We start from the raw sequence: 19002 nt of genomic DNA on the forward strand, positions 1-19002 counted from the left end.
ATCCTCATGTCTCCCAGTTGGCCCATATGCTCCTGGTAGGTAGACATTGTCAACCTCATTGAAAAATGCCCCATGGAGAAAACCGGGGCGCTGACCTGAGTGTAGTATATTAAACTTTTATATAATAGAAATAAAAATCAAGAAATATACACTATACGCCTCTCACCTGATAGGGTTGTGCATATCAGGGCACAACACCAACTAGTGCCGTAGGTTTAACAGCAAATGAGGACCTCCAATCAACCAGCTTCAAGCCATGGTAATATCATGGAAGTGTTGTCAAAAGCACTTATAACTGACCACATTAAGGCCTCATGTCCACGGGGAAAATCAGATCCGCTGCAGATTCTACATGTAGAATCTGCAGCGGGTCCCTCCTGCCCCGCGGACATGAGCGCTGAAAATAGAAATTTAAAAGCATTTACCTTTCCGTAGCGGGCGGCGAAGATCAGCTGTTCCTCACGGCCGGATCTTCATTTTCGGCCGGCGGATGAATTCCTGACGCCGGCGGCACGTCGTCGACGTGCCGCGCGCATGCGCCGGGCACATCCGCCGAGCCGAAGCAAGGGAGATGCGGCGGTGAGGAAGAGCAGAGCTTCGCGGTCCGCTGCGGGTGAGTAAATGCTTTTAATTCCTATTTTAGGTCTCCCGCGGATCCGGACGGCTTCCATAGGCTTCAATAGAAGCCCGCGGGAGCCGTCCCCGCGGGAGACCCGCATGAAAATGGAGCATGGTCCAGATTTTTTCATGCTCCATTTTTTTTTAAATGCCTTTTATTGACGATCCGCGGGTATTTATCTACCCGCGGGTGGTCAATGCATCCCTATGGGGTGCGGATCCGCGCGCGGGAGATCCGCTGCGGATTTTAAATCACATTTTGCCCGTGGACATGAGCCCTTAGGCGTTGTTTGATCAACCATGATGAAGACTCCAGATAAATGTGTCACCGAGCTTAGTCAACCAGACCATACAGTACGTGTTTGAACCCCCTCTGGGGTCGTCCTTGTGTACATATTATTCCACTGACCCCTGTGTGCAATTTTTTTTAATATAAAAATTTAGGATGTATGTATGTGCCACCGTAACTCATGAACGCCTGGAGCAATTTTAACCAAACTTGGTACATATATAACTCCTCCCGTGGGGATAACACAACCTCACTACCCCTAGGCAAAGGACCGATGATCATTCCTGTGTGATCCATTCAGCGGTTTACACATATGCCTGTGGGCATGAGCCCATAGACTGTCTGGGGCACATTGCTGCCACCCATTCTGTTTGGCATGATTCTTTGCTCTTATGACATCTGTTCCTTGAACCCATTTAGGCCCAAGTGCCATGTATATCCCGGCTGATAGTAAAAATGCAGTGCAGGGTTAAAGCTCCTTCAATTTAGGCCACGTGCTCACCGTAAGACTTCTCATGACCAGCCTACTTAGTATATATAAATATACTAATTTTAAAAAAAAACTATATTTTTTTCTATTTGTACACATTACTGCCTAATAAAATAAAAATGCAGAAAAATGTCAGTGGAAATGGGTACTGAAAAATAGTCCTGTTGCAAAAAAATCTTGGCAGCCCAATGAAAAAAAAATTAGGGCCATTAACCCCTTCAGTGGGTGGGTTTTTTACCACCCTGTCAGACCCACCAGGGCAGGTTTTTTTAAATGGTCTAATCATTTAATTTCAACTAATTTTGCAGTTGCGTTCCAAGAGCCATAACTTTTTTTCATTTTTCCATTGACACAGCCATATGAGGGATTGTTTTTTGCAGGACGAGTTGTACTTTTTGATGGCATCATTTTTGGGTATATAATGTATTGTATAACTTCTGTTTAAAAAATTTGTAGGAAGATTGGGGGGGAAAAGAAATTCAGCCGTTTGTTTTTTGGATTTCATTTTTACGGCGTTCATGCAGAATAAATGGTGTGATAACATTATTCTCTGAGTCACATGATTCCGGCGATACCAAGTTTATACAGGTTTTTATGTTTTGCTTTTTTTGTATATTTAAAACATTTTTTTTTTCTTAAAGGTTTGCTTTTGTGTCGCCACATTCCAAGAGCCGGATTAATTTTTTTTCCATTGCCAGAGCTCTAGAAGGCCTTATTTTTGCAGGATGAACTCAAGTCTTTATTTATCTAATTGTTTGGAACATGTAAAATTTTGATCGCTTTTTCTTCCAATTTTTCTAGTGGCGAGATTAACAAAATCTGTAATTCTGGCATGTTTTTTTATTTTTCATTGCATTCTCTGAGCAGTATAAATGATATATTAAAGTCATTCTACAGGCCGGTACGATAATGACAATACCAAATTGTAATAGTTTTTTTTTTTTTTCTTTTTCGCAACTTTTTTCACAGTTAAAAAAAATAAAAAGTTTTTTTAAACGCTGCATTCAAAAACCCCTAGCATTTTAAAATTTGTTTATCAACAGAGTTATGTAAGGGTTTTTATTTTGCGGGGTAAGTTGTACTTTTTATTAGTACCATTTGTTGCTCTCCGCAGAAATTTGATCCCTTTCTATTCTGTTTTTCTATGATGAGATTAGCTATTTTGCCACGTTTAAAATTTTTTTCCTTCCTGTACACCCTGCAGATTAACCTCTTCCAGCTCCAGGACGTACATTTACGTCCTGCAGCGTTTGAGCATGTATGAAGAGAGATCGCGGTGCGACCTCTCTTCATACAGCGCAGGGTGTCAGCTGTTTATTACAGCTGACACCTGCGGGCAATAACTGCAATCGTACAGCATTACGTCACACTGCAGGAGCGATCAAAGCATCGCTAGTTATGGTCCCCCAGGGAAGCTTAAAAAGAAAAAAAAAAAAGCAAAATCAGATAAGTGACGTTTTTATTTATTGTAAAAAAAAAAATAAAAAATAAAAAAAATTTTTTTTATTGCTCTCCTTTTGCCATATTTGTAATATCTAAATCATAAAAGAAAAATATATATTTGGTATCTAGGCATCCGTGAAAGTCCAATCTATTAAAGTAGTGCATTATTTACACCACACGATGAACGTAATCCGAAAAAAAAAATAGCACCAGAAATGCACACTTTCAGTCACCAAGTCTCCCAGAAAAAAATACAATAAAAAGCCATCAGTCATATGTATTAGTACGAACGTAAACTACAGGTCATCCTGCAAAAAATGAGCCCTCACACGACTAAGTTGATGGAAAAAATAGTAAAATTATTGTGCGCAAAAGATGCAACAGAAAATAATTTTAAAAAATTGCCAGCAGATCGGTTCTTTCTTCCTGCTTTTTTTTTTTAAAGTCCTGTGCTGTTTTCTGTGCGACTGTGCAGGCAGAGCACACTGCCCACAGCTTATGGCATTGTGTTCTGCATGGTCCACAGTTGGATATAATGGATTACCAGCAGCATCACTTCACTCCAAACTAGTGGCAGGACTTATATGATGCAGGAGCCGTTCAGGAATCTGAACATCTTCCCGAAATATAATCCAAGTAAAGTAGAAACGGCAGCATCCAAGTTGACAGTATAAAAAATGTCCTTTATTTCCCCATAATGTCTGGGGGAATCAAGGACAGTTTTTTATACTGTCAACTTGGATGCTGCCGTTTCTACTTGTTCTGCACGGTCCCATAGTGAAATATTGCCAAGAAATCTTCCGGGCTAGATCACTATGGGCAGTGGAGCTCGTCCCGGAAAATTTCCGGGTGTGCCACTGAAGGGGTTAAACCACAACGTACATAAAATTAGTAAAAAGTGCCAGTTCCTTTTAGGACTGAAGCCTCCTGTTAATTGAGGGGCTAATTTTTGTATTCACTTTTAGAGTTCATTCACACGACCGCATCCATAAAACTGTGTGGGAGTCCCACAGCGTTCTGACGGTTTGTGTGAGCCGGCAGACACTGTTTATGGAAGTGAATGCACTGTGCATGACTTCATATGTCACATAGCAGGCATGTGCAGTGTGACTTTTTTTAAAAATTCTCCGCTGTGTTTCATAGCGGGGCTGTATATGAATCGCTACCAATATGCAATGTATTGTGTATGGACAGCGTTGCATACACTACCCATCCCAAAGTATAGGGCTCACGCTGCAATCTATTTCTCACGTGTATCCACACGCAGTGTCTACACGCACATGTGTATGGATCATTGAAAGTCTATTCACTTTCCTTGACTCCATTCACAGCATGTCACATGGCCTTGATTCGTACCGAAGTCACGGTCGTGTGAATGAGCCCTTACTGCTGGAGCACAATCTGATAAGCTCAGTGCCTATACGCTGGGTATAGCCTACATAGGAGGTGACAAATGTATTTATTTTTTGTTCTTATTGAGGCAACAGCTTCTATTACATAGTCTCCTGTATTCCCCCAATAAAAAACAGAAATCCTCTTTTTTTATAGCATACCCAATCATATGGTACTGCAGCACAGACTCTTTTCCTGCCATCCGTTAAACCCTAATTTAGTGTGATTTGGAGTCCTCTGTCGAAATGCATTGAAGAGTTATTTTACTTTTATGCATCTTTTTTTTTTTTTTTTCTTTGTTAGCCACAGGGGGAAGAGAATCGGCCAACTTTTGATGACAGTGGCTGCCTACTAGCCGATGGTGATCTCTTTGATAAGGATGAGGAGAGTGATAACCCTGAAGAGGAATCCTTGGACACTATATGTGCCAACGTAAAAAGCAAACTTAAAAGTCGATCGGTAAGTATCGATGAAGAGTCCAGAGCATGGCTGTGTAGCCGGATGGTTCTGGGTGCAGTTTTGTTTCACTGGCCAAGATCTGTGTTGAATTCTGTGATTTTAAGGGGCGGTCTGTCTGATAGATTGCATGTGATTTTAGATACACACTCACTCACTGCACTTTAAATTTTTTTATGTAGAGGTATGCATGACCCCATTGAAATGTAGTAACACAGATTCCAAGTGCAATTGTATGCGGGAGTCCTAAGGGTGCTTCCACACACTGATGTTGTAGAGTTTTTGCCTCTGCAGTGGCTTACATGAATGTTACTCTGTTGTGAACAGCTTTTCATAAAATGATGAAATCCCATTCATAGAGTGTAAACGTTTGGTGTGTTTTTTTTTTTTAAGAGCAAAACACATAACTATAGCATGCCATAGGCTTTGGCTCTTATGTCTATTGTATACAGCTTTAGCGCGCATTCAGATGACCGTATATCGGCTGGGTTTTCATGCCGGCCGATATACGGCGTCTCTCAAGGGGGAGGAGGCTGGAAGAGCCGGGAGCAGTGCTCTGAGCTCCCGCCCCCTCTGCCTTCTCTCCGCCCCTCTACACTATTTGCAATGAAAGGAGGCAGGACGGGGGCGGGGCAAGTTCCAGGAATTAGCTCCGCTCTGCCTCTCCTCATTGAAAATAGTGCAGGAGGGTGGAGAGGAGGCAGAGAGGGGGCGGGAGCTCAGAGCACTGCTCCCGGCTCTTCCAGCCTCCTCCCCCTGCAGAGAGAGACGCCGTATATCGACCGGCGTGAATACCCGGCCGCTATATACGGTCGTCTGAATGTGCCCTTAAAGGGGTATTCCAGTAGTTTGACCCCTAAAGGGCCACATGCTGTAAATATACATCCAGATTTGTGTGCCACTTTGCACAAGTTTTTTTGTTTTGTTTTTGTTTCTATTTTTCTGCTGCTAATTGAATCCCCCGACAACAATCCCGACGCCCAGAACCTGATCTTGGTGAACCTGGTGACGACATTGAGACCTCTTTGGTTTGGGCCCCAATACTGTTATCTTAGAACATTGAGGAAGAAAATTGTAGCAAATTGTTACAGGCTTGTGCCTCATTTTACAGTGCATACACATTTGAGTGAAATTGGTTGGCGCCTTCCTGCTTTCTTCACTTAAAATTGAGGGCTAGCGGCACATTCCTAACTATTTTGTGTTCTGCTGGATGGCACTGCTTGCTCCTTTTTGCACAGTACCATCGGCTGGTTTGGGAAGTCGTATATTGTGATAGCGAAGGAAAATCTAGTTTTTGTCTGTAGTTTATCTTCATCCTATGTAAGTGAATGCGATTGACCTGCAATACCAAGCACAGGTGCTACTAACAGTAATGAGCTGCAAAAAGTTAGCATTGAAGGGGCCGTGCACTTGCCACAGTCACTTCAAATAGGTGATCAACGGGGTGCTGAGTCGGACCTCTAGGACCTTTCATGGCATATCTGTGGGGGGTCACAAGGGGACCCATCAGCTGATGCTGTCTGCTTCCGAATTAGTCTGAGATGTGAGTACTCAGACGACGCAAATGGACAGCCACATGCACCATGGGATTGTCATAAGCGAAGTGAAGGTTTATTCACAGAGTTACAGAAGTTATAGAAGAAGTTTGCTGACGTAATGATTTAATTACTGCGCATGCCCGGGGTCGCTGGACACCTGGAAATTTTTAATGAACAATACATCTTTCAAAGACGTCTCCTACATAAACAATATATCAACGCTCGGTGACAGTTGTATCAAAGCAGAATATGTCCTTGGATAAGATTCTCGGAACATGAATAGGAAAACGGGACAACATGTGAAAGGACAGATAAGACAAGTTTCAGGGTCACATAGTGGGAAGAAGACCGATAAAGGGTAAGCTTGGAAGAGAAATTAAATGTATTATTCTTATTTATTCTGAGACAAGGGAAAATCTAGAATTAACCCCTCACATATCCGAAGAATAAGCCAGCATTTTTAAATACACCCTTCAGGTCTCTGTCTGCAGCAAGGTCTTTTGACTTGTCTATTTCAGAGGGGTTTTCCAATAATAAAAATTGTATGCGCAGGGAATGGGTACAAATAAGCCATACCTCCTTATAAGGCCCTCTGGCTCCTGTTGCTCCAGTGAAGGATGATGCCAACTGTCTTGTGACGTTTATTGTGCATGTGACCACTCGGCCAATCTCAAATGTCAGCAGTGCTAGCGCTGTGAATTGCGCGCTGGACCAATTTGATAACTCAGTTTTGCTTTCACCTTTCCTCTTGCAGTCTGACTGAGAGAAGGCGCTACGGCTGCATCTTCTTCTTGTCTATGACTCAAGACTAGAGATGAGCGAGTATACTCGCTAAAGGCAATTGCTCGAGCGAGCATTGCCTTTAGCGAGTATCTCCCCCGCTCGAGACGGGGAGCGGTGAGTAGCGGCTGTCAGCAGGGGGGGGGGAGAAAGATCCTTCGTGCCCACTGCCGGAACCCGAACCTGCAGTCTCGAGCGGGGGAGGTACTCGCTAAAGGCGATGCTCGCTCGAGCAATTGCCTTTAGCGAGTATACGCGCTCATCTATAATCAAGACCATTTCTTTCTTCTTTTTTTTTCTTTTTTTTGCACTGAGGCTCCAGATTTCCATAGAGCCAGCAGGCAGAAGAACTGTGGACTGTTGGAAGATTCCACGATTTCTAATAATGGCTCTTAGAACTTCTCCTGAACTTAACTTGCATGCTGCGTTTTTGAGCTTAAGGGCCTTTTACGTGGATAATCGTTAGGATTCCTGCGATTAGCAAACAATTATCAGAATAAATACATGCCCCAACTGAATGAGAAATGATAATGCGTTTGAACGACAAACGAGAAGCCGTTTCTGCACGCAGAAGACTGAACGATAGATCAGCCAGTATAAAGAGGCAATTGCTCACTTATGAACAACTGCCTTTTTACTGTGAATGGAGCTGGAATGACCCCCCCGGCCCTACTCCGACTCCATTCACTAGCGATAGTTCCTGTGTAAAAGCATAGACTATTGTCGTCCGCCAGGTCGTGCCATGTAAAGGCACCCTTGGATCTCGGGGACAGGGAGTGCTGAGAGGTGTTGTGTATTGTTGAAGTGGGAAATGAACAGACAGGCGCACATGCTTGCAGCTGTCATTCCCAACTGTTTCTTCTTGGACTGCGTTGCTCCAATGGCATTGATTGTAGACTCTTTGGCTTGACTCTGCTGTGCAGTTTGAAGGTGAAGTGGTGCCCTCCTTTCATGCAGCTCTGTTATACTTCAATGGGCTGTGAGGTAGTGGATATGGGGAATTGGAGAAATCAGATCTTCCCGTGTTTAAAGGCCCTTTTACACTAGATGATTTTCATTCAGCGTTATTCAGACTCCCGCAGGAGCTCGGGTTTTGAATGATGGTCATCCCATGTAAATGCATGTAGAGACTGAATGACTGCAGAAACCTTAACGACGAGCCGTTCAGAACTGAATGACTGCTGTTTACACTAAACGGCTGTCTCCTCACAGTGAATCGAGGCGGGCGGTGGAAAACTCTTCCCCGCCGCCCCACCTCCATGCCAGCAGCGCTTTCAGCGATGCTCGCTCCTGTGTAACAGCACAGCAGCGAACATCACTGGGATGGATGTCTAGCATTGTTTGCCCAACAGTTGGTCCTGTATAAAAGGGCCATAACTGTTGATAACCCCAGGAGAGAGGGTAAATGGGCTTTTATCGCCCCTCACCCTCATTGATCAGAGAGCATACTTGTGCTCTGTGACTTATTTGGAGTTCTTTGTGTCTGTAACTAATTGAGTGCTTTAACGGGTTGTGATGAAACACAGAAATTTCAAGGTGTGTGATTTATGTATTTTATAGGTTATTTATATTAAAAAAATTATAGCTTCAAATCTGATTAGTTTGTCTTCCCAGTTCTGATGATTTTATGACTATAGGCATATGTCAATGAACTCTGCACATGTGGAGCTTTTCTTTTTTTAGGAGGTATTGTGGCTTTAGTTTTCTTGTGTTACACTTGTAACCACTGATATCCATTTTTAAGCATTATTATGAAAAAGTTATACTTTGATGCAAAATTACATGAAGGGGACTGTCTACATTCCAAGTCATCACTTTATAAAAAAATCTGCAAAGTATCTTCCAGAAAATATATGGATATGAGTCTTTAGTATTTTTTTATTTTAGAATTTAGGATGTATTTGTGCATGTTAAATGTGTAAGAATTGTCCTGGTTATTGGAGGTGCAAAATGTCCAGAAACCTCTGGCTGTGAAAGGGTTAAAGGTTACCTTTCTCCCACCCCCCCATTAATACAAAGAATCATTGTTTTAAGTCAGAATGTGATGGCTTGCAATAAGTAATAAAACTTCATATTCTGAATTGAGACAGACATAATGGTTGTCGGGAGGACATCAAGCAGCAGAAGTTTGTGCCCAACTTCTTGTAGGACACTGTTAACAGACCCTGTAATGGTTCAATATTTTTTTTTTTTTTGCTTTTTGTTAAATGTGAGCCATTAAAAAAATGTTTGTTTTGGGGAAGAGGGCAAATGTTCTTTAAAATGAGAAGTAACAGGTCATCTTAAAGAACTGTACATCTTCAACGTTCAATCACTTTTATACCTCACAGCCTCATTTATCTGATGGAGAAGAGGATGAAGAAAAAGTAACAGTGCCTGCAAGAAAGGTGTGTTTCTTATCCCGTAAATGCTATTCTCCACCAAACAGAATTTTCTGTGGAGTCTTTGGAAAAAGTGTTCTTTGCAGTGAATGTTTTGTAGGTATTTGAGTGATTTGGCTATAACTTGAGATGAGCGAGCATACTTGCTAAGGCAAACTACTCTAGCGAGTAGTGCCTTATGCGAGTACCTGCCCGCTCGTCTCAAAAGATTCAGCTGCCGGCGCGGGTGACAGGTGAGTTGCGGCGGAGAGCAGGGGGGAGAGGGAGAGAGAGATCTCCCCTCCGTTCCTCCTCGCTATCCCCCACCGGTAGCCGAATCTTTAGAGACGAGCGGGCAGGTACTTAAATAAGGCACTACTCGCTAGAGTAGTTTGCCTTAGCGAGTACACTCGCTCGTCTCTAGCTATAACATGTTGCTAATGATCAAGCAGGCATCATGAAAAGTACATAACCATTGATGCCTCAATTTCTTAGGAAAACAGATTTTTCTCTTGGGAAATGAACTTTGCAATTTATTGAAAACCTAAAACTGATGATTAAATGTGTGGGGATTTTTTTTTGGCATTCCCTGTTAATGCACCCAGCTATTTATGGTAACGCACAAGTGGTCTACAGTTTGTTAAACTTTATTCCCCCAATATTGTTCACCTGACTTTTCAAGTGTTTATTTAAGGAGAGAAAAGCTGCACGAATGAGCAAGGAAGCTATAAAGCAGTTGCACAGTGAGACACAAAGGATCTTGCGAGGTAAGCGTTTAGTTTTCATATTCGTATTTATGATTGTCTATTAACACACAATTGAAATACTTGTACAACGTTTTTCTTAGAGTCTGCCGTGTCTCTGCCTTATCACCTACCTCAGCCTAAAAGCATTCATGAGTTTTTCAAGCGTCGATCAAGACCGGTTTGTCAAGGAAACGCGATGCAACTAATTAAGTAAGAACTTTCTGTTTTAAAGACTTTCTTTTTTTTTTCTCTTTAACTTCTTCTTTATTAGAAATAATTCTGCTGTTTGCCACTCCTGTAGAATTTAAATGGCGTGGCAGCGGGCGCTCTTGACTGATGTTCTGTTCATACTCTTCCTTGTTGAGGTCAGAAATGTCGACAAGAAGCGTTATTGCCTGAAATATTTTAAAGGGAAAATTTTTCCATTTTATTCCTTCAAGTAGAAATGTGCAATCCCTTTATTTGAATGTATATACAAAGATCTGTAATGAACATTTCTTTAACCCCTTCTCACTATTGGGCATACATTTACATCCTGCAAGGTCGGGGTATGTATGAAGGGGTGACGTCCCTCCATACAGTGTGTGCGCTAGCTGTTACAACAGACACCCGGCGGCAACAGCTCCACACAGCCGTGCAGCTAAGCTGAGCTATTAACCATTTAAATGCTGTCATCAATTCTGACAGTGGCATTTAAATCTTCCTCCCCGTATAGCCCCTGCAAGGAGATCACAGGGAGTCATACGGGTGCCATGGCAGCCTGGGGCCTTCTGAAAGGCCCCAGAGCTGTCTTGCCAGAATGCCCATGAAGCAATCCCCGTGGGGTGGCTTGATAGAATGCCTGATTGAGCCGTGCAGCTGAGCGGGACTATTAACCATTTAAATGCCACGGTTAATTTTATCAGTGGCATTTAAATCCCCTCCGAGCATTATTTGGGGGTCCCATACGTCCTCTCCGATAAGGTCGCAGGAAGCTGTGCGGGTGTCATGGCAGCCGTGGGCCTTCTGAAAGGCCACAAGGCTGTCTTGCCAGAATGCCTATCAAGCAATCTCCGTGGGGTGGCTTGAGGGAATGCTTGCCCGATCGCAGTATAATGTAATACTCAAAGCATCACAAAAAAAAAAGTCAAGTTGTATGTATTCCAAAATGGTACTAATGCAAACTACAGGACGTCCAGCAAAAATTGATCCCTTGCACAACTATGTCGATGGAAAAATAGTTATTGCGTGCAGAAGATGGCGGCAGAAAATTATTTTTTTAAAAGTACTTGTCTTTGAAAAAAAAAAAAATGCAAGTAGTACACCTAAAAAACCCCCCAAAAAACTAAGTTTGGTATTGTAGTAATCGTACTGACGCATGGAACAAAGTTATGTCATTTTTGTTGCAATTTGTGTGCCGTAGAAACAAAACGCACCAAAAGATGTCATTTTTTTTCCCCCATTTCTCTCCAGTTAGGTTTTTTAAAAGTCTTTCAGTACATTATATGGTACATTAAATAACATCATTGAAAAATACAACTCGTCCCGCAAAAAAAAAGGTCTCAAACAGATACGTCGATGACTAAATAAAGGCGTTGTGTATTTAAATTTTTCTTTTAAAGGGGGCTGGGTGGGGGAGGAAAAAATGAAAATGAGATAAAGGGTTGTGTCCTTAAGAGGTTAAGCAGCACTATGTGCAGGCATAAAGCCTGTTAAGGACCTTTTACACTGAGCGTGTGTTGGGCAAATGCTCGACACTCTTCCTTGTATATACTCGCTCCCGTGCTGTTACACAGGAGCGAGGATCGCTCACAGCGTGGCTGGTGGGGAGGCTAGAGGAGAGTTCTCTCCCCCGTCCCTCTCTATTCACTGTGAGCAGCGGCCTTTCAGTACGGAACAGTTGCTGTTTATACTGAACGATTGTTGTTCAGGATTTTAAATATGCTTAAAACTGAACGACTGGACAATTCTCGTCCGGCCATTCAGTTTCAGCATGCTCTTACACAGGGGGGTTATCATTCCATACTCAGCAGCAGCGCGGGGTTTTGACTGACCAGAAAGATAATCATCCCATGTAAAAGAGCCTTTACATAGCAATCTGTAACTACTCCTGGCTCGTTACTGTGCGAATGTTTGTAGTAAACGAGTGTGACCACATTTACAAAGAATGTTAATTTGCATTAAAGTGCTGCTTGTACATGTACAAGAAGGTCATTTTGTAATCTGTTTTGCAATTGTATGTGTTGTAGGTCCACTGCATACCATCTTTTAAGTACTACAGATAAAACTGGAACTGAAGCAAATTCTGCCGAACTTGCAGGTTGTGACTCGGCTTCAGCATCAGATTGTAAGGTAATTGCTGAAGTACCTCTCCAAAAGTCACAAGCTGCTGCTCTAGAAGAAACTACGACAGATGCTTCTGCACATGAATGTCAGTCTATTGGTAACTTGGAAAACCAAGCAATAGATATTAACAATACTGAAAAATCTTCTTTACTTTCTGCTACTGATGGAGCACATGAAACAGTTGCTAATCAGGAAGAGACCACCCAAACTGTGCTGGATTTTTCTGAACCAGAGCTCAAGAGTGCAACACATGATCATACTGATATAACGGAGAACAGCTCGACTATTGCTGTGCCACAGGAGAAGCCCAAGCTGTCAAAACTGGAAAAACTACGTGCGCTGGGAATAAACTTGTCAATAAAACCTCGCCTTTGCCCAGATGATGGATTGTTTGTTAATTTGGATGAACCTAAGCCAAATAAAGGTACTTTTTTTGCTTTGTGACTTGGGATTGACTGGAGCGTTCATAAACTTTGAAATTTCTTAGTCCCCACACCCCCCTCACATTTGCTGCCCAGCTAGCCTCCAGCTATAACATTCAAGTGTCTCCAGTTAGTGATGCCACTGATTTTTGGGCACTACAGTTGCTTTGACAATCCTATAATGCCTAGGATCCTTTTGTTACGCAAGTCGATGTTATGGCTCCGCTGCTGCAACTGCTCTGGAGGCAGACCACCTTGCTGAAGTGTTCTTCCCTGTCTATTGAGGTGCTCTACAACTGATTGCCAGCTGTATTGGTCGGGCATTATAACTGTCGGTCAGAGCTGTGGACAGAGAGGAGAGCACGTAGGTGGGATGGCCTGCCTTTAGAGCACTTCCAGCTACACATTGGAGATTAAAATTGTGTACTTGGCCTAGCGGGTACTAAACTCCTGGACAAAAGCCCTGTTTAGACGAAATGATGATTATTCAGAAATGTGAAACATTGAAGGACTAGTGCATGAGGACGGTACAGGCCGCACGACCGCCAACAAGCTGGTGATGACGTCACCCGCTCCCTTCATTCAGGCAAGCGAGAATTGTGAGATTCTCAGCCGTGTGAAAGGGCTAAAAGGTAAGCATTCTCCGCTGATCCTACTTAGCCCTGTCAGCAATTGAGTATCAGCAAAACTGCTGACAGACTCTCTTAGGCCGCCTGCACACGGGCGGAAATCCTGCCGCGGGATTTCCGCCACTGAAAGCCTGCATAGGAGTGCATTACAATACGCACTCCTATGCAGACGGCCGCGGTTTGGCCGCGCGAAATGTCGCGCGGCAAACAAACCGCGGCATGTCCTATTTTTGTGTGGGGCTCGCAGAGCCTCGCACAGATACGTCACTCACCCGGCTGCCGGCTCCGGTCTGCGCATCGCCGGCAGCCGGCACATGAAAGAGCCGGGGCTGCCGGGCGCGGGTGAGTACGCGCTCGTCTCTGCAGGCAGCCTGAATATGTTGGGCTGCATGGTTTAAAACAGGACCCTGGCATATGTCCAAGGTAAGAAATCAAGAAACCGGGTAGGTAAATGTTCTTGCATGAGGTTTTTGAGAGGTTGGCAAGATTGGTGCTAATCAGTCCTGGAAATGGAAATGCGTTCCGACTAGTGAAATAATTGTTCAGGGCAGATGTGAGATGTGGTAGACTCCTGGCTTGTATTCCTAGAAGTAATAGTGCTCCACCAGTGATCTTCCTTCTGGAGACCGCATCCATTAGTCAGACCTCTGACCCAGTGGTAATACTGGATACCTGCTGACTTTTCTCAGTTTTATTTCACATTTATTTCAGAAATTCTTGTACCATTTTTTTTTTTTTTTTTTCCGTATTTAAATATGTTCTATATATCTTCAAAATTGGTTGTCTTTTCTATACGGTCTCAGATCTTGAAGCACTAAGGCAGAGATTCCTGAAACATAGTCTGCCCAAAGTAAAGGCTGTGACTGAGAAGAAAGTTAATCTCAACATAGTTCGCAAAGAGACAACTGCTGATGGTAAAGAAGAACTAAAAGCAGATGTTGTGCCTGTCACTGTAGATGCTGAAAACCTTGAAGACAAAGTACATGGCAAGCCAGGTAGTGCTTGAGAATGTTTGTTTATTTTACAATTTACACTTTTAAATTATTTTCTGCTGCACATAAACACGTTCACGTTCTGTTTGGTACTTTTTCTTTAATTGCTTTGATGTTGACCAGGTGAGAAGCTCCAAGCTCTTAAGGCAAAGCTGCAGGAAGCAATGAAACAGAGGCGCCATGAAGAGCGTCAGAAGCGCCAAGCACTGTTTAATCTTGACAATGAAAATGGCTATGAAGATGATGAGGAGGAGGAAGAAGAAATGACCGATGAGTCTGAAGAAGAGGAGGATGAGGAAGAGCAAGGGAATGAAGGGTGCAATACAGAGGTATTTATAGACCTAGAACAGAATGTATACTTGATTCTAGAACATGGGGTGATATGCCATATAATGAATGATTTCTTTTCTTTTTCTTTTTTTTCTTTTTAAATGCTAAACAAGTTAAAAACTTATAGACCCCTCATTTATTCACATAAGGGAATTGCATGCACGGCAGTTCATTAAAGAAGCACTTTGGGAAGAAAAATAGATTAAGCAGCTTGTCGTTGCCGGTAAATGGCTATGGTGTTAATTTTCTTAGCATTGTCTACATACCTGACATATAAGCTGTTCTAGTCCTTTGCTTATATTATGTGACCCACTCGAGGGCTACAAATCATACAGGGTCCTCAGTGTGGAGTGGAAGTCAGTTTCTATGCACTCTTATGATAGATGTATTGAGAATCCAATATGCTTGCATAGAGAAACGTTTAACCCCTTACATGGGGTAGTCAGTAGTGACTATTGTAACTAAGCGATTGGACAGTGGTAGGGGCGCCCTCTTTGTGCCAATGGGCTAACATGGGGGCCCAATGAAGGCTTCCAGGTTGGTCATTTTTGTACAATTATTCTCTGATGTATATTATATGAGCAATCAGATGATCAGCTTTGGAAGTCCACTAGTGGAACTAAGGGGAAAAAATGGTTTTAGAAAAATGAAGATTCTGAAATCAAGTAAATAAATCCAGGTTAGCGCACTGCTTCCTAACGAGCATTTTACTTTTGGGCTTCATCAAGGGGCTATGTGTGACAGCTTGCAGCACCCTAACAAATCAGATCAATGTTTCCTCACAACAAATCAATTACCATATGCCAACTTGGTACCAATGATAGTGGGTTTGTTTTGGATTCTTTCACTCTGCAAAAGTAGTAAAACACATACATAAGCCTGATGATTAGAGATGAGCGAGCACCAACATGCTCGAGTGCTCGTTACTCGAGTTGAACTTTCAGTGATGCTCGAGAGTTCGTTTCGAGTAACGAACCCCATTGAAGTCAATGGGCGACTCGAGCATTTTTGTATGACTGGTGCTCCGCTAAGGTTTTGATTTGTGAAAATCTTAGCAAATCACCAAAGTCATGTAAAAAACTCCGAAATGGATAGGGCAGGCATTTCGGGCTCCGAGGTCTCACTATTAAGCCACAATAGTGGCAAGAGTGAGACCCGCCCCCCCGCACTGTCAGCATAAAGATCGTTCTCCTCTGCCACAGCTGCCTCTGATTGGTGAGGCTGTGACCAATCAGAGGCAGCTCATTCAGCAGGTGGGGATTTTAAATTGCCGGCTCCATTGGATTCAATGGGAGAACGATCTTTAGTATATGTTCTCAACGGGATCCGCACTGCTGCCGCCGGCCCCATTGAGCGCACATACATGAACACTGATTTGCGCAGAAGGCAGTAACATGCGTTCTGCGAATCGTTGTGTCATAATTTTCTGCCCATCCTCATAAAAAACGGACATGTGACTGCTCCCATTGCCGGCTCCATTGAATTCAATGGGCTAACATCGTTCTGCCGGGACAAGGTGAGTATATATATATATATATATATATATATATATATATATATATATATATATATATATATATATATATATATATATATATATATATATATATATATATATATATATATATATATATATATATATATTTTCCTTTTTACACATTTCTGGATGAATTTCAGGTAAGGGCTTATATTTTTAAGCCCTTCCCGAAAATTCATCCCGCGCTAGCCAGCAGCCCATTGCTTTCAATGGAGCCGGCTGTATTGCCGGCACCGCGTGGTGCTCGTCTCGAGTAACGAGCATCTCGAGCACCCTAATACTCGAGCACCCTAATACTCGAGCACCCTAATACTCGAGCACCCTAATACTCGAGCACGCATCAAGCTCGGACGAGTATGCTCGCTCATCTCTACTGATGTAATATCTGCTTGGAAGAGTTTCTTGATAGATATGCTGTATGGCACAGTGTTATTAAATAAAACTATAATTATATGTGTATGTGTTTTATATATCATTTCTGATTAAAACCGTGCTTCCTACATTTGTCATTGATGCACTTTGACTACTGTATTACTGTCACACTGTTTATTACAGCACTGTTAGTTGATTGCTTGCTTCTGTTTGTCTTTCCTAGACTTTAGAGTATCTCCTTGGAGAAGATGGAAATGAAGATGAGCCTAAAGATGACTGTTTAGAGGAAAGTGGTAGAAGTAAAGTTACAATCTCTGTGCCAAGATCTGTAACAACAGAATCAACTTTGATGCTGTTTAAGGACAGTTCAACTAAAAATGGGTATGGCTTTAAATGGTCACTATACTTTGAGACAACCTGTGTTTTTATGATAACCAGTGAGATAACGAACCAAAGTGCAAATCGCTTTATTTACCTAAATTGTTTGCTGAAAAATCCCTCTAAAGTGTTATCCACTAGGGGTCCCCCCTTCCTTATGATTTGCTTTCTACTGCTTGTCATGTGAAGTCCATCTCTAGTAACAGGAAGTGAAGGAGGGTAATGACTCAGTGCCTATAGACGCCTATGGGGAAAGGAGGAAGAGACTTGCACGGACTTGGCTGCAACAACTAACTTGGAAGGGATTTACAGCTACTCGACTCGTATCTGTGCTGCTGTACTTCTCTTGTGTTCTCCATGTTGATGTTCCCCTGTGTGTGCAGCAGAATCCAGTTTTTGGTTTTTTTTTTGTATGGGAGCCAACATAGCAGTCGCCTCCCACCAGCTCAAAGAGAACTGAAAATTAGGTCTCACTTACATTGGGCATATGTCGCCCGCTTATTATGAGTGTACGTAATACATGGTGCTAAAAGCCCGCTTATTTCTATTGGGCCACTCACGTCTGTTTTACAGGAGTGTTTAAAAAAAAAAAAAAAAAGTAGCCTGTCCTGTTTTAGCTTTTATTAGGCACCAATATGGACTATGGCGCTTAAACATACGCTTGTACATGAGTTTTTACTGTGGACTTTACATATGTCCCTGTGATTGAGCCCTTAGAGATACAACCTGCAGAGGGGGAAGATGATAAATGTAGGAAATCATTTAATGGTCATGTTGTTCCTTATATACACATGGCAGCCGATTTAGAAGTCACCTGGGAGTGTTTTGTAGCTAACCCCTGTCTTCATTTGCTTTAGCACTATTATTTTTTGGGATTTGTTGTATAATTAACCCCTTAGCTCCCAGATCTTTTTTTTTTTTTTTTTTTTTTTTTAACATTTCCTGGTTCCGTGTGTAAGGGAGGGGGAAGATATGAGTGATATTGGGGCCACAGACTCCAGGGTGTAGTTGTTACTTCTGCATAGCTTAGATGTTTAGCCGGACAAATACATTTTTATGTATTCTTGAAATATGATCTGATGTGAAATTGTATGAAGGTGACTACGAGTGTAATGTGGTGTGACATTATCACAATGTACCAGGTGTCTAATTTCAGAAAATATATTGTTGTTGGGGTATGTTTATTGTTATAATTCATGTGTTTATGCAAAGTGTCCAGGCAGTGAAATGGATACGGCTGGGGTCACACGGGGCGGATTCTCGCCGGAAATCTCGCGGTTTGACCGCGGAAAAACCCGCTGCGGCTTTGAAGCGGCCCGGCGGCTCGCTCTTCCTCTGCGGCCGGCGCTCCCATTGAGGAGAGCGCAGCGGAAAGAAAAAAGAATGGACATGCTGCGGTCGGCAAAGCCGCGCCGCAGCCGCTGTTTCGGTCAGATTAACTGCAGCGGATTGGCCATCCTGTGTGGACGAGATTTCTCAGAAATCTCGTCCACATGGCTGGCTAACCCCGAGATTAGCGGTCGCACGCGGATTTGCCACGTGGAAATTTTGTCCGGGATTTGCCACGCGGCGAATCCGCCCTGTGCGAACCCAGCCTAAAAGCTCATGGCGAAAACCTTTTTCTATCACTGCACCCCTCACCTGATTACCTGTCACGCTTTGGATGTCTCCTATATATGTATATTACAGTCACTTCCACACAGTGCAGCCTCCTGTCTGATGCTTATCATCCAGCATCTTGATAACATTTTCCCTGCTTTCATCCTTCTATGCTTTGCTAGCTTTCCCATGCCAGCTGCAAAGAAGATCCAACTTCGTATTAACACCCCATGATTTTAGAAGGGCATATCAGAGAAGCTAATGCAGGTGTGATAGGCGTTCACGTACTCTTGTCCTTATCATCCC

At 42.8% G+C, this 19002-nt stretch overlaps 1 protein-coding gene across 2 annotated transcripts in view; it reads left to right on the plus strand.

Moving 5' to 3' along the window:
• Window positions 1–19002, plus strand: part of CLSPN (claspin) — a 55486-nt gene that overhangs the window by 19154 nt on the left and 17330 nt on the right. For both annotated transcript variants that reach the window (XM_066574991.1, XM_066574992.1), the window contains exons 4-11: window positions 4536–4691; window positions 9337–9393; window positions 10061–10133; window positions 10214–10322; window positions 12341–12861; window positions 14292–14483; window positions 14604–14809; window positions 16943–17100. In XM_066574991.1, coding sequence (XP_066431088.1) covers window positions 4536–4691; window positions 9337–9393; window positions 10061–10133; window positions 10214–10322; window positions 12341–12861; window positions 14292–14483; window positions 14604–14809; window positions 16943–17100 — 1472 coding nt within the window. The remainder of the gene's footprint in view (window positions 1–4535; window positions 4692–9336; window positions 9394–10060; window positions 10134–10213; window positions 10323–12340; window positions 12862–14291; window positions 14484–14603; window positions 14810–16942; window positions 17101–19002) is intronic.

Source organism: Eleutherodactylus coqui, chromosome 1, assembly GCF_035609145.1.
Source record: "Eleutherodactylus coqui strain aEleCoq1 chromosome 1, aEleCoq1.hap1, whole genome shotgun sequence".
Classification (NCBI taxonomy): domain Eukaryota; kingdom Metazoa; phylum Chordata; class Amphibia; order Anura; family Eleutherodactylidae; genus Eleutherodactylus; species Eleutherodactylus coqui.